At 46.6% G+C, this 15,440-nt stretch overlaps 1 protein-coding gene across 4 annotated transcripts in view; it reads left to right on the forward strand.

The window, feature by feature from the left end:
• The first annotated feature begins 10,231 nt into the window (after nucleotides 1-10,231).
• DGKZ (diacylglycerol kinase zeta) overlaps nucleotides 10,232-15,440 on the forward strand; it is a 182,915-nt gene continuing 177,706 nt past the window's right edge. Inside the window, exon 1 of one of the 4 annotated variants that reach the window (XM_033928412.1) lies at nucleotides 10,232-11,592. In XM_033928412.1, coding sequence (XP_033784303.1) covers nucleotides 11,417-11,592 — 176 coding nt within the window. In that variant the 5' untranslated portion in view covers nucleotides 10,232-11,416. The remainder of the gene's footprint in view (nucleotides 11,593-15,440) is intronic. The other 3 variants (XM_033928413.1, XM_033928414.1, XM_033928417.1) reach the window with 3 other exon arrangements.

The following is a 15,440-nucleotide window of genomic DNA, read 5'->3' on the forward strand; positions in this document are numbered from 1 at the left end:
ACCTTGGAGAGGGTGAACAACCTGTCTTTATCTACTTTGTCTTGAATCCCTGGAGGGTGTTTCCCCCTATAACAGCCTCCAGAAGAGCATTCCAGTTTTTCACCACTCTCTGGGTGAAGAAGAACTTCCTTACGTTCGCACGGAATCTATCCCCTTTTAGCTTTAGAGAGTGCCCTCTCATTCTCTCTACCTTGGAGAGGGTGAACAACCTGTCTTTATCTACTTTGTCTTGAATCCCTGGAGGGTGTTTCCCCCTATAACAGCCTCCAGAAGAGCATTCCAGTTTTTCACCACTCTCTGGGTGAAGAAGAACTTCCTTACGTTCGCACGGAATCTATCCCCTTTTAGCTTTAGAGAGTGCCCTCTCGTTCTCTCTACCTTGGAGAGGGTGAATAACCTGTCTTTATCTACTTTGTCTTAAATCCCTGGAGGGTATTTTCCCCTATGACAAGACTCCGGAAGAGCGTTCCAGTTTTCCACCACTCTCTGGGTGAAGAAGAACTTCCTTACATTTGTATGGAATCTATCCCCTTTTAACTTTAGAGAGTGCCCTCTCGTTCTCCCTACCTTGGAGAAGGTGAACAACCTGTCTTTATCTACTAAGTCTATTCCCTTCAGTATCTTGAATGTTTCGATCATATCCCCTCTCAATCTCCTCTTTTCGAGGGAGAAGAGGCCCATTTTCTCCAATCTTTCACTGTACGGCAACTCCTCCAGCCCCTTAACCATTTTAGTCGCTCTTCTCTGGACCCTTTCGAGTAGTACCTTGTACGGCAGGAAGGGGGGAGAGGGGGTATGATAAACTTTTGAAGGCAACTCATCAGATCAGAAAAAAGCAAATGTTGACAAATATCAGAATATAAAAGGAAAAACACGAAAGCATTTCTGGGATAGGAAGAGGGAGGGGCTGGCAGGAGACAGAGCAGTTTTAAATGCCTTTATAGTTGGAAAGAAAGCCCAGATCTCTCTCAAAAAGGAAAAAAATAAATTGGATTTTATAAGCAGCTCTTGGAAATGCAGCCTTCAATAGCAGAAAGGGGTTTGCAGAGGTAGATTATGGTTTGGAGGAGAGTGGCATGATGGTTTTGAGAAAAGTACACATTTAGATAGCGAGAATTGCTGACTTGGGAGGCAGCGGTGGTAAAAGTCTTTTGGAAACTGGCTGTCCTTATGCCCTCTGCTGGCTGAAGCTTGAACTGTTACTTAAATGCCAATTTGATATTGACTCACCCTTAGAAACATCGGCATAAGAAGATGCTTAGCGAGACTGCGGTTCACTGACAGAGCTGTACCTGTGGGTCTCAGTATTAGAATAAAGGGGTACTACAGATCAGGACTGAGGTGAATTGACAGATCTGTGGATGGAGGTCTCAATTCTGAAATAGCAAAACGAGGGTTAGCCATAAAGATTAAACTGGAATTTAGTCTATATAAAGAAACGCACAATTATCAATTTGTAAGCACTGGGATTTAAAACAGAATGAACTAAATTTGGCTATATATTTATATACCACTTATATCATAACTGGTTTTACATTCAGGTACTTTCTCATAGTTCCCTATCTGTCCCTATCTAGCGTACCTGGGGCAGTGGAGGATTAAGTGAGTTGCCCAGGGTCACAAGGAGCAGTGAGGGATTTGAACCCACAACCTCAGGGTGCTGAGGCTGTAGCTCCAACCATTGCATCACATGCTCCCCTTTTCCCACTATATATTAGTAATAAAAAGGATTTTTAAAGTCAGGTTTTCCCATTCTCATCTTTCTGTTTCTTCTTTTTTTTTTTTTTCCCTGCCTGCCTCTTTGCCTCGATTCAGTTCCAGTTAAAGAAACTTTATCAGCATTTTCTCCTATATATATTGCCAAATTCTGACCAAAATTTGTATACAAAATGACGAGGCACGAAGGTGAAATGACAGCTCTAGGTTCTTGTGAAACAGAAAAGAAATATCCCAGTGGCTGGAACGTGAGTTAAGAACCAGGGATGCCCCATGTGATTGATCCTGGGTATGCCACTTCAGCCTCTGTTCCCCCAGGTACCAACTTAGGCCCTCATCTACCAAGAGCTCCTTTTATCAAGGTGCGGTAGGCGGTTAACGCCCGGAATACTGCGCGTTCAACCGCCTGCCATGCTAGTCGCTGCCGTGTTAGGTTTTTGGCTTGCCGCGGGGGTTAGCGTGGGATGAAATGTCCGACGCGCTAACCCCCTTAGCACGCCTTGATAAAAGGAGCCCTAAGTTGCGTTAATGTGTGTTAAATAACCTAACCCTATAATTCTCCGTAGGACTTCATTACTATCTGTGAGCTTAAATTAACGCACGCTTTAATATGGTAACACAGCTCAGGGCTCCTTTTACAAAAGGTGTGCAAGGGGTAAAAACGCAGACCTCACGGACTTGACGGACCTGGCGGATCTAAACCCGCACGGCCTTGAAAATCTAAGGTCCGTGTCCTTGCCGCTTGTAGTTTCTGTCTCTGACAGACCTCGATGAGATTTTAGCGCTGACGGATCCGTCTCAGCATAGGGAGGGAAAAGTATTAGGAACCGTCAGCGCTAAAATCTCATCGAGGTCTGTCAGAGCCAGAGACTAGTGCTGGAGTTTGGAGACTTCTTTTCCATAACGCACGTCCGAAACCTATGTCCCCGCTCTCTTGGCTTCTGATCTGCCGCTCCAGCACTAGTCTCTGGCTCCGACAGACCTCGATGAGATTTTAGCGCTGACGGATCCTAATACTTTTCCCTCCCTATGCTGAGACGGATCCGTCAGCGCTAAAATCTCATCGAGGTCTGTAAGAGACAGAAATTACAAGCGGCACGGACACGGACCTCAGATTTTGAAGGCCGTGCAGGTTTAGATCCGCGAGGTCCGTGTTTTACCCCTTCCCAGCGCACGCTATTCCGTGTGTTAAGGCCCTGACGCGCCTTTGTCAAAGGAGCCCTTAGTAAATGAGGTCCTTAACCAGGAATTGGGAAGATCTTGCTGTACCTTGTTTGTAAGCTGAAGTATGGGACCTGAATTTTAGGCTGTATGACTGAACGCTGGTTCACATATTCGCTTCTTACTGTTTGCGACTGCTTTGTTGTGAATCTATTGTTATGATTATAATTATGTGCTCGTACGTATTTGTGGTGACCCACTTTGTGCAAAGCGGGATTCAAATAAATATGAACAATAAACTACTTTACTGGGAGAACCAGTGAAAAGGAGTGAGCTAAAACTAACCAAAGAAATACAGTGTTTGACGCTGGCTGCACCGTGCTGGGTGGGCTTCATCTGCCATCATGTATTATGTTGCTAGGCTGGATTCCATGTCGGGCTTGGTTTCATGCTGTTTTTCCTGTTTATATCTTTCCATTTTTGAAATATAGGCAGTCCCCGGGTTAAGAACGAGTTACCTTTTTCAAGCTGTTCTTAAGTCGGATTTGTATGTAAGTCAGAACTTGGAGATTTTAAGATTCTTGCTGCTTACCTCTACTCCTAACTGACAAAAGGGCCAAGTGTCCCTACCAGTGTTCCCGGGGTTAAGAAGGAGAACATTCCAGAGCTCATGTTCTTGTCCCTCAAGCCCAGTATCCTGTTTCCAACAGTGGCCAACCCAGGTCACAAGTGCCTGGCAAGATCTCAAGGGGTAGCAGCATTCCAGAGCTCATATTGTGATGTCATAATGCCTAATTCTACCAATGCCTAAGAGCCAACTTCATCAGTGATGTCACAGTGGCTTGATTATTCCTACATAGGCAGTCCCCAGGTTAAGAACGAGTTACGTTTTTCAAGCTGTTCTTAAGTCGGATTTGTATGTAAGTCAGAACTTGGAGATTTTAAGATTCTTGCCGCTTACCTCTGCTCCCAGCTGACAAAAGGGCCAACTGTCCCTACCAGGGTTCTCTCTGCACAACCACACACACTTCTCAATGTAGCCGTGAATCATTCCTGAATCTGCTACAGGAGAAGTGTAGGAGTCTTTGCCACTGGAAACACTGCTCAGTGAAATCAAATAGATCCACAACCACGTTCTTAAGTACGAGTCATGCTTAAGTCAGGCGTCTGTAACTTGGGGACTTGCCTGTACGTTCATTTCTCGGTGACTTTTCCTGCTGGTCAGTGCAGGCTCTCCTATTCTAGGGGTCCAGCTGAGGAGCCATGAACCTTCATTTTAGGTTGGCTGGGAAAATCTGGCCAACTCTCGGAGTTGGAAGTCCTGAGCTGGCACATGGCGAAGGTAAGTGTTCGAATAGTTTGCTAAAATGTGGTACGTGGTAAGATTTAGCAGCAAAAGGCTAGGCAGTAATTGATGTCTTCTGCAATTACCGCACACTGAGATGGTTTTGCCATTAGTGTGAATGCTCTAGCACAGTGTTCTTCAACCTTTTTACACCTATGGACCGGTGGAAATAAAAGAATTATTTTGTGGACCGGCATCGGTCCGCGGACCGGCGGTTGAAGAACACTGGGCTAAGTCGTGGGCCAGACCCTGCCCATCTCTACCCAATCTCCACCCCAGACCCTGCCCCCATAGTCCTAATTGTAACACTATTTTTTCCATTCATTTTTCATATATACATACAATATAATCTTATTAACAATGCATCGATCGCACCGCGGACCGGCAGTTGAAGAGCACAGTTTTGGGCCTGATGCACATGCCGGCCCTGTGGACCGGCAGGAAATTTCTGTGGACCGGCACCGGTCCATGGACCGGTGGTTGAAGAACACTGCTCTAGCATACAGCTGCAAAGGGCGGTGAATTTGGGGCACGTATAAGTTTATAGAAAGCTATCATTTTATAAGCACAGATGCCAACTTGAGGTGCAAACATTTACGTCATCCATTGACATGGGTGTTGGCATTAAACTTTAAGCACATGCATGCCAACTTAAGCTCTATTCTATGCCAATTTTGTGCACAATTGCAATTATAGATTTGGCATTTCTTGAATCGACCTTTTAATATCTTTTCGGCGCACCTACACAAAACCACCCGATTGATAGCACGCGGTAGATATTGTGGGTTAATGGCTACGAACTGTGCACTGCAGTTCTCTGCCCATAACTCATCCAGTTCTTGCAGTTAATATGTGAATTAGCACGCCCGCATGCTAATTTGCATATTGATTGCTTAATGCAGTTTAGTATAAGGGCCACTAGGCTCCTTCCCTGGAGTCTGCACATTTTGCTTCTGTAGTGTCCCCAAACCTGACTTAAGGATCCAGAACCGGGTTCATAGTCGAAGCTGGATGTCTCTTGCAGAAGCTTTTCCAGTTAGGAAGTCCTTTATTCTCATTCTCTTGGCTTTGGAACATGTGCATTTCCCACGCCTTTGTGTTTTGCACCGTCGAGAGGCTGTGCATGTCTTTCTTTTCTGGCTGCTGCCGACTGTGCCCTGAAGAGAGGTTTGTCGTGCATGTCATCGCTTGTTCTGAGTTAAGATGCTTCGTCTCTGCTCCATTCTGCCGCTTTGCTCCCAAACACGTTTGCAGGGCTCCTGCCTCTCTAGTGACAACATTTCAGGAAGTCCCGAAAGAGGAACCGACAAAAAGACCGAGAGAGAGAGAGAATGAAAGGCTGGGTTGAGTGAGGGCGAGTGCGGAAGAAGGGGTGCAGTCAGAGCATCGAGGAGAGACCGAGCGAGTGTGGCCTAGGGCTGAGTGGAGTGAGGACAGCGCACATCCATGTGGCACTATCGGTCCTGGAACGTTCCTCATGCCACAAAGGAAAAGAAATGCACAAGGTATGATGATAAATGTGAGACTCTGCTTTACTTCGCAGTTAATTAGCTGCTTCCTGGATGCGTAGAGCAAGAGGTCCTGTTCTGTCCAATACCCCCTTCACCTCGTCCGCTCTGTACCACTCTGCCTGCTTCTTACTTAACCACGGTATGCTAGCGGCAGAGAAAGAGAGAGAGTTTTCCTCAGGTTGTACTGAGACAGAAGAGGCTCCCCAGTCTATGCCTGTGTTAGAGACAAGAGAGAAACTCTCATTGATGTTGGGGTGGGGGGGGGGGGGGGGGAGGGGACTCTGAGTGTAAAATCTTCAGATTAGTATGTGTAAAGTTGATTAAGCAGCGTAATCAAATTTTACCTGTAATTCTGACACAACCCCTCCCCTCCCCCCAAAAAATCCTCCCCGCTGACAGTTGGCAAAAATTTCCAAAATGTATCTGATGACAAATTGAGAGCTGGCTGACGCTGCTTTCAACTCCTCACCTTGAGTTCCGCATCCCCAACCCTCTACGTCATGTCCGCCTGTCTACATTCGAGTGTAAGCTCTTCAGAGCAGGGACCGTCTAGTTAATGTCAAAATGTATAGCTCTGTGTAGGCCTTTCAGCTCTATAGAAGTGTTAAATGGTAGTGGTCGTCTGATGTCTTCCTAGGATTTAAGCCAAACTGGTTCTGTGACCCTCACTGTGCAAGCAATAAGGACACAGGATATTGAAAGTGAAAGGTGTCGCAGGATGTGGCGAGCTGTCGTTCTGGAGGCAACTTCACCTTTTGTGGGTGTCATTGCTTTTTGGCTAGCTGTTGTAGCTCCTCAGGGTGCTATAACAACCTACTCCTCTTCTTTCAGCTCTTAGATAAGTTCTGCTTGCAGCGGCCATAGACGGAGGAACAGGGGGGGCCTACCAAATCTTTACTATGTGCAGATGAGGAGTTTGGCCCTCCTGGGCAAAGAGGATGTTTTGCTGCTCCCTGGTTTTCAGCCTAAGATCATTTTCTTTATTTTATTTTTGCTAGATACAAATTCCCCTTACTAGACAGAGACAGGCGGTGGGATTGGATAGACTGTGCTTGTGGTAACCATCAAAGCAGTTTACATATTATAAGCAAGTACTTATTTTTCACCTGGGCCCAATGGAAGGTTATGTGACTTGCCCAGAGACGTAAGGCTGAGAATTGAACCTGGATCTCAGGCCACTGCGCTAACCACTAGGTTACTCCTCTGTGGCATCACTGGGCATTAGGCAACCTGCATTGCTGCTTGGCCCTGCCAGCGAATCACTACGAGGAAGCTGTAAATAGTTGCATAACGTAATCACCTAACTGCCAAATTAATCGGTGGTACTACCTTGGTTGGTTACCCTGCTGGCAGTGGCGTAGCGAGGGTAGGAGGTGCCCACCGCTGCACGGGCATCTTCCCTTCCCTCTCCCCTCCCTCTTTGGTGACCAGGAAGTGACTTCAGAGGGAGAGCCGAGGCTGGCGTGAGAAATAGGTTGGAAATGCTACATGCGCTGGTGAAAAGCCAGAGGTACGGTGGGGGGGGGGGGGGGGGGGGGTGGAGGGGAGGAGAGATGCCAGCACCCCTATTAATGGCGCCTGGGGCAGTCTGCCTCTCCTTATTATGCCACTGCCTGTTGCTTATTTTATTTATTTAGATTTCTATCCCGTTCTCCTTGGAACTCAGAATGGGTTACAATTGACATTCAAAGTAAAGTTACAGGACAAAAAAATGATAGGCATTCAAAGAAGAGGTGAGAATGCAGAGAGAGAGAAGGGGAGGGAGGAGAAAGGGAAGAGAAGGCAGAGAAGGGGAGCGGTAGGGGAGCAAGGCAGAGGATAACAGAAAATATAAAACATGATGGCAGATAAAGACCAGGTTGCCCATCCGTACCATCGCCTGCCCCTTCCTCTCCCTTAAAGATTCTATGTGCTTGTCTCATGCTTTCTTGACTTAAGAAACAATCTTCATGTCCACTGGAAGGCCATTTCATGGCATTGACTACCCTTATAGAGAAGTATTTCAGGAGCCAGAGTCTTGTGAAAACGGAAGTTTCTCCGGGACAGTGCTACAGTGTGAACTCTCTTGGCCAAGAGGCAAAGGGGCTGGTTTTCCAAACTTTTGTTTGCATTAAATTATGAAGCGTCTGTACAGTATGTAATAAACATGAACAGAAAGACTTGGGTAAGGCCAGCTGCTCATGAAATCACAAGTGCACGCACCTTACATAGCCGAACAACCTCGGCACACTTGACTTCATTAAGCAACCTGCTGAGAGGAAGGTAGGGCACCATTAGACATGCAAGCTGCTATTGGTTAAATATGAAAGCCAATTAAGCAGTTTTGATGGCATCAAACTTGTCAGAAAGGCAGGTGTACAGGAGAGAGCAGGTTTGGATAAGTTCCTGGAGGAACATAGTCTGTTCCATAGTCTGTTATTGAGAAAGACATGGGGGGAGTCACTGCTTGCCCTGAATTGGTAGCATGGAATGTTGCTACTCCTTGGGTGACCTGTATTGGCTACCATAAGAACGGGCTACTGGGCTTGATGGACCATTGGTCTGACCCAGTATGGCTGTTCTTATGTTCTTACGTGAACCAAGTATAGGACAATCAAGCCATTGTGATATCACTGATGAGGTTGGCCCTGAGGCACTGTGGAATGAAGCATTATGGCATCACAATCTCAGCCCTGGAATGTTGCTCTCATTGGAGTTCCAGAATGTTGCTACTCCTTGGGTTTTGGCCAGGTACCAGTGACCTTGATTGGCCACTGTGAGAACGGGCTACTGGTCTTGATGGGCCATTGGTCTGACCCAATATGGCTGTTCTTATGTGAGCCAAATATAGGACAATCAAGCCATTGTGACATCACTGATGAGGGCCCTGAGGTACTGTGGAATGAGGCATTAAGACATCACAATCTCAGCTCTGGAATGTTGCTCTCATTGGGGTTCCATAATCTTGCTACTCTGGGGATTCTGCATGGAATGTTGTTACTCCTTGGGTGACCTGGATTGGCTACTATAGAACGGGCTACTGGGCTTGATGGACCATTGGTCTGACCCAGTATGGCTGTTCTTATGTTCTTACGTCAGCCAAGTATAGGACAATCAAGCCATTGTGATATCACTGATGAGGTTGGCCCTGAGGCACTGTGGAATGAAGCATTATGACATCACAATCTCAGCCCTGGAATGTTGTTCTCATTGGGGTTCCAGAATGTTGCTACTCCTTGGGTTTTGGCCAGGTACTAGTGACCTGGATTGGCCACTGTGAGAACGGGTTACTGGTCTTGATGGGCCATTGGTCTGACCCAGTATGGCTGTTCTTATGTTCTTACGTGAGCCAAGTATAGGACATTGTGACATCACTGATGAGGGCCCGAGGTACTGTGGAATGAGGCATTATGACATCACAATCTCAGCTCTGGAATGTTGCTCTCATTGGGGTTCCAAAATATTGCTACTCTTTGGGGATTCTGCATGGAATGTTGCTACTCCTTGGGTTTTGGCCAGGTACTAGTGACCTGGATTGGGCCATTGGGCTGACCCAGTAAGGCTATTCTTTTGCTCTGAGGTTCTATATGCATTGTGAAGGGAGGGGAATTAGCTCAAGCTATCTAACTCTTTGGACTGCAATTTAATTTAATGCATATAGCCCCCTAATACCTGTCCAGAGTGGATTACAATTCTAAAATTCAATTCATGCTCTCAAGCTTGATATATTTTTGCATGCTAAAGACCAGAATTACCAGCTCCAATATTTTATGTTGTTCCAATATTGATATTTTACAATCCCCTCCATCCAGTGCATTTTGTTTCTCTAAGGCTGAATTTGCATAAGAAATGTGCCACCATGCACTAGGTTGCGGAGCACCGGACTAGATGGACCTCGGTCTGATCCGGTGAAGGCATTTCTTATGTTCTAAGGACAGGCAGCTGCAATTGAAACAAAATAAGTCCATCAGATTTCACTTTTTCCCATCCCGAAGTACCCACTTTTCACCTAGTTTGCCCAGAAAAGTCATTTTTTGATTTGAAATATTCAAATAGTGCAGAGACAAATAAATACAGAGTAGGCATTCCACAACTGGACATTCTGGGAGCAGAGCTGGAGCATCAGGCTGAAGAGAGCAACCCATTGTGCTAGCACAGGGGTAGGCAATTCCGGTCCTCGAGAGCCGGAGCCAGGTCAGGTTTTCAGGATCTCCACCATAAATATGCATGAGATAGATTTGCATCTCAAGGAGGCAGTGCATGCAAATCCATCTCATAGATATTCATTGTGGATATCCTGAAAACCTGACCTGGCTCCGGCTCTCGAGGACCGGAATTGCCTACCCCTGTGCTAGTATAATGCATATACAGTAATTGGGCACTGATGTTGTTGGAACCTCACTAGGGCTTTGGATTTAGCTCCGGTCTTTCAAAGTAAAAAAAATAGGAGGGAGGGAGGCACGCTGGTCAAGGCTGACCTGTATCCTTGCAGTAGGTAGAGAAAGTGGGTCACTGCAGTGATCTCGCCCTCGGCGGCCAGTAGGTGGCACTGTGCGGCCGGCGCTGACGGCACCATTGACTCTTATCAGGTCTCCGTCGACCCCCTAAGGGCTCTACAGTTTATTTTTGGGAATTTATCTCCCTCTCCCCCCCTCCTCTCTTCCATTCCTTAGTGCGAGATCGGAGGAGGCACCGCTCTGGGCAGCTATATCGAGGTCCTAGCTTGCTCCCTGACACTTCCTGGATAGGCTGCAATGAGGCAGGCGAGCAGCAGGAGCGGAGGCAGGAGGCAGGCAGCAGCCCGGGGGAGAGGAGCAGAGCGGCGAAGCACAAGCTGCTGAGCAGAGGCAGAGGGACGGGGAGCAGGAGGCATCTGTGGGGAGAGAGAGACGGCGCAGGAGCAGCACAAGCCGGTGAACTGCGGGGAAGGAGGCAGCGCAGGCACAGGGGGGCAGCACAAGCCAGTGATCTGCGGGAAAGGAGGCAGCGCAGGCACAGGGGGGGGCAGGAGCAGCACAAACCAGTGGCCTGTGGGAAGAGAGGCAGCGCAGGAGCCAAGAGCAACGCAAGCCGGTGATCTGAGGGGGGAAGAAGCAGTTCAGGAGCAGCACAACCCAGTGATCTGCGAGGAGAGAGGCAGCACAGGGGGCAGGAAGGAGGCAGCGCAGACACAGCACAAACCATTGATCTAAGGGCACAGGAACAGAACAGCACAAGCTGGTGGTCTGAGGGGAAGCTCAGCTATCTCGGAGCACTGGGGCAGGCAGAGGAGTAGGGAGCAACTCAAGGCAGAGATCTGAGGAGAAGTGGCAGCACAGCCATCTCAGGGCCCAGGAGCAGCCCAAACCAGCAATCTGAGGGCAGAGGGTAAGCACAGTTATCTCAGACCCAGAGTATAAGAGCAAGAGCAGCACAAGCCATTGATCTGAGAAGGGGGGTGGGGGGCAGCACAGCCCCTGAAAGGAATAAGGATCAAGAGACATGGGCACCCCATGCTTTTGTCTTTAACAATGAACTTTTAACCTCAACTCATTCAGCACCACAATGAGGAAACCAGGGGTGTCTTCTACTTAACTAGGGCTCGTGCAGTCGGCATACAGTGCAGCGAGGCTCTTGATGTTCGGTTGCAAACATGACTTGAGAACAGGTTTTGGGATCTAGGAGAGGAGGTGGGGGAGGGGAGGGGAGGGCCTGGAATTGCAGGATGGACTCTCAGGACAATGTGGGCACACAGGCGAGTTTTCTGCGGAGCCCCAGCACCTCCAGCGAGGCTTCCTCCAGCAGCTCGGAGGCACTTGCGTGTCCTGAACCAGAGAGAACGGCCATAGTGAGGCGACACAGCGGCAAGGCCTTTACAGGGCTAAAGTTCTTCGGTCGCAGGTGAGGGCCGAGTGCACAAGGATTATTTTGGAATGTCTTGCTGTTGCAGTGTCTAGGAATTATGGAAATAGTGGTAAAGCTCTTGTGAGCAGAATAAAAGGTATACCCTGCTGGTTTTAACCATTAGGCCAGGGGTGTCAAAGTCCCTCCTTGAGGGCCACAACCCAGTAGGGTTTTCAGGATTTCCCCAATGAATATGCATTGAAAGCAGTGCATGCACATAGATCTCATGCAAATTCATTGGGGAGATCCTGAAAACCCGACTGGATTGCGGCCCTGAAGGAGGGACTTTGAGACCCCTGCATTAGGCAAACCAGGCAGTTGCCTATAATGGCAGCAGTGAACACTTCAATTGAAGCAAAATAATAGGTCCTGATGATCAGACTACCCAAAGAACCATCTGCACGTACTTTTACCTGTTTAAATAGCCAATAAATAGCTTTTTGAAATTGTCCTCATTACATATATACATATAAATACAAGGTGTAATATTTAAAGGTTGATGTCATCTGTGCATTTTTACAAGCTTGCTCTGGGATGGGTGATATTTAGATAATCATGAATGAGTTTAATTAGAAAAGTTTCATGGGGATCTGAAAGATAATTGGGGGATGCACAAGGTTGAAAGTTTGCCTAGGGCAGGGGTGTCAAAGTCTCTCCTCGAGGGCCGCAATCCAATCGGGTTTTCAGGATTTCCCCAATGAATATGCATGAGATCTATTTGCATGCACTGCTTTCATTGTATGCTAATAGATCTCATGCATATGCATTGGGGATATCTTGAAAACCTGACTGGCTGAGGGTCCCCCAGGACAGGTTTGGGAACCACTGCCCTAATGAATATGCATGAAAGTGATTTGCATGTAATGAAGATGAAAGGAATGCAGATCTGCTCCGTGCATATCCATTAGGGCTGTCCCGAAAACCCGACTGGCTAGTGGTCCTCCAGGACAGGGTTGGGGTGCTTATACGTCGGGAGGCATATTTTAAAGTTCCCTTGCAAGTACCTGTTTAAGCACTGAGATCCAGTTCAGCTTGAAAAGTTCTTGAGTAAAAGGGAGAATTGAATTTTTTTTTCATCCGATATTAAATTTGTGTCGGAGGTTTGGATTATGGGTTTGTGTGGAAGACAAGACAGCTCAGCTTGCTCTTGCTTTCTTGGTCTATTCATTCTGCCCATCGATGCTGGCGTTCAGGGGCATCACCAAAACTGTAAAATGTCGAAAAAAACGAATGTTGGCACTTGGATATTTTTCTTGCTAAAAAGTCTTAAAGTGCCGATTTTCAGAACAAGAAACTTAGACGTTTTATGGGCTGTTTTTCTCCAGAACGTCTAACTGGTAACGGGGCATGTTCGAGGCCGGCTATGGGTGGGTTTTGGGTGGGCTTGGACGTTTTGCGGCTATAATTGAACTTTCCCAAAGACGTTCTGGATGCAACTTAGACGTTTCAAGCTAGAAGTGTCTTAACTGCTCAAAGGTGCCCAAACTGACCAGAAGGCTTAATACAACCCCAAAGATCTGAATGAAAGAGTACATACCTGTCTCTCGAACAGCAGCATCTGCTTTGGGAAAGCCTGGTAGAACTCCACACAGGTGTCTTAAGTAGCCAGGTAGGTGGGCTAGTGAAGCATAGAGACGAGGAACCAGGCCCACATTTATGGTAGAAAGTATGAGCCCACCAATAGATGATACCTGCAGCCATAAGGGCTATAGGGATGGTAGACAGGTGGGTATAGTAGGTTTTGGGCAAATTTTGGAGGGTTCGCCATAAATTATAAGGTGGATCTGGTGAGATGTGCATCTGACACCCTTTAGGTGAAGTTCACAGGTGCCCCACTGCTCTGGTGGTATGTTTCTGTGGTCAGTCCATTAGAATGCAGATTACTCCCATGTCCAAATGTTCTGCACATTTCAAGTTGGACGTTTCTGTGGTCGAAAATGGGGTTTAAAGTTGGATGTTCTAGCAGCCTAGACGTCCCAATAGGCAATTTTCGGGGGGAAAAAATATTTTGGACGCCTAGCGGTTAGGGTTTTGAAAACTGGCCGTTTTTGTGCGTTTGATTTTGGACATTTTGCAGGAGACGTCCAAATCGGATTTAGAGGTTTTGTTTGAAAATTACCCTCTTTGTATAAGTAATTCTAAGGTTTTTTGTCTTGTTCCTTTTTCTTTCTGTATTTTGTTTTACTTATTCACGTTTATCTTCTGTCAAATAACCTATGACGCTTTATTGTTTCTGTCTTCTTTGAATTGTTTTCAAAAAGAAAATGGGAGAAGAAAGTGGTTTTGCAGAATTGTCAAGAAGGTTTTCTATTTTCATCAAATAAACAAAACAGAAGGTGAAGGAAATAATTCTGAGAACGAGAGACCCTTAAAGGGTATTTAGGGTCGAAAAGGCAGATTAAAGACCTGCAGATTTTTTCCCCAGCCTGCTCTATTTTGATTTAGAGGTTTCCCTTCACTTTCTCACTGCTAAACATCCCATGAGCCTTGTCCCATTTCTTGAATTCTTATTCTGTTACGTCTACATATAGGTTTGTTTGGGGTTTTTCTCTGTATTTATGAAATGTTTATATACAAAATACAATAGCACAAGCAAACAGAATATGCAGCTAAGATGTATAGGTATTTAATGTTACTGCCAAAAGTTATTACAGGGTTTGGAGAGAATGGTTCATAGACAACCCCGCGAAAGACAAAGGCGTGCGCCGACAACTGAGCGCAAGATGGAGACGCGCGCCGAAGAAAATTACAGTTTTTAGGGGCTCCGACAGGGGGGTTTTGTTGGGGAGCCCCCCCAGTTTACTTAATAGAGATCGCGCCGGCGTTGTTGGGGGTTTGGGGGGTTGTAACCCTACACATTTTACTGTAAACTTAACTTTTTCCCTAAATACAGGGAAAAAGTGAAGTTTTCAGTAAAATGTGGGGGGTTACAAACCCCCCACAATGTGGCGCGATCTCTATTAAGTAAAGTGGGGGGGGGTTCCCCCCACGCCCCCCCGTCGGAGCCCTAAAAACAGTAATTTTCTGCGGCGCACGCCTCCGCGCTGCGCTCTTATCTGTGCGCACCTTTGTCCTGGCGCGCTTTTGACCTGACACCGGAGAGAATGTACTTATAGAGTTTTACATAGGGCTTATTTTTCCCAAATTCAAGCTTTTCATGCGGGTTTAATTGATACCCCAATTTGTATTAAATGTAATAAAGATCCTGGCACATTATCTCGTGCTTTTTGGTTGTGTCCTTTGATCAACTCATTTTGGTCTGCCATCCTATTATTTTTGGGTTCTTTATGGGGTAATTCGATAGTGGGTTGTCCTAGGGGAATCATTTTTGGTAAAGCATCAGCTTGTGGGGTTTTTGGCCAACTAAAATGTCTTTTATTTCAGAAAGCCTGTATGATTGGGCCTAAATGTATTATGCAATTTTGGTTGCAGAAAGAATCTCCAAGTTTTGGGCATTGGAGGAATCCATTACATTGCTTATTTTTATTTGAGAGTTGGGAGGTTCGAGGTTCGCCTAAAAAACCCAGCGCGTGGTGGGTGCTTGGAATGCACTCCCGGAGGAGTGTTCTGGGATTTAAGCGCAAGTTGGATGCACACCTTCTTGCATATCATATCGAGGGATACGGTAAATCCGGGTCTCCAAAAAGGAGTACCTAAATGGGCTGCCGCGTGTGCGGATCGCCGGACTAGATGGACCTCAGTCTGATCCGGTGAGGGCGTTTCTTATGTTCTTATGTTTTATGGACGTTTGGGATCCTTATATTCAGAATCTTTCACCAAGAATAAGAAGTTTGGTTCAATGATTTACGGTGAAAATTAGGTTTTCTAATTACATTCCAGTTATT

The sequence above is a fragment of the Geotrypetes seraphini genome, chromosome 19, assembly GCF_902459505.1.
Source record: "Geotrypetes seraphini chromosome 19, aGeoSer1.1, whole genome shotgun sequence".
NCBI lineage: Eukaryota > Metazoa > Chordata > Amphibia > Gymnophiona > Dermophiidae > Geotrypetes > Geotrypetes seraphini.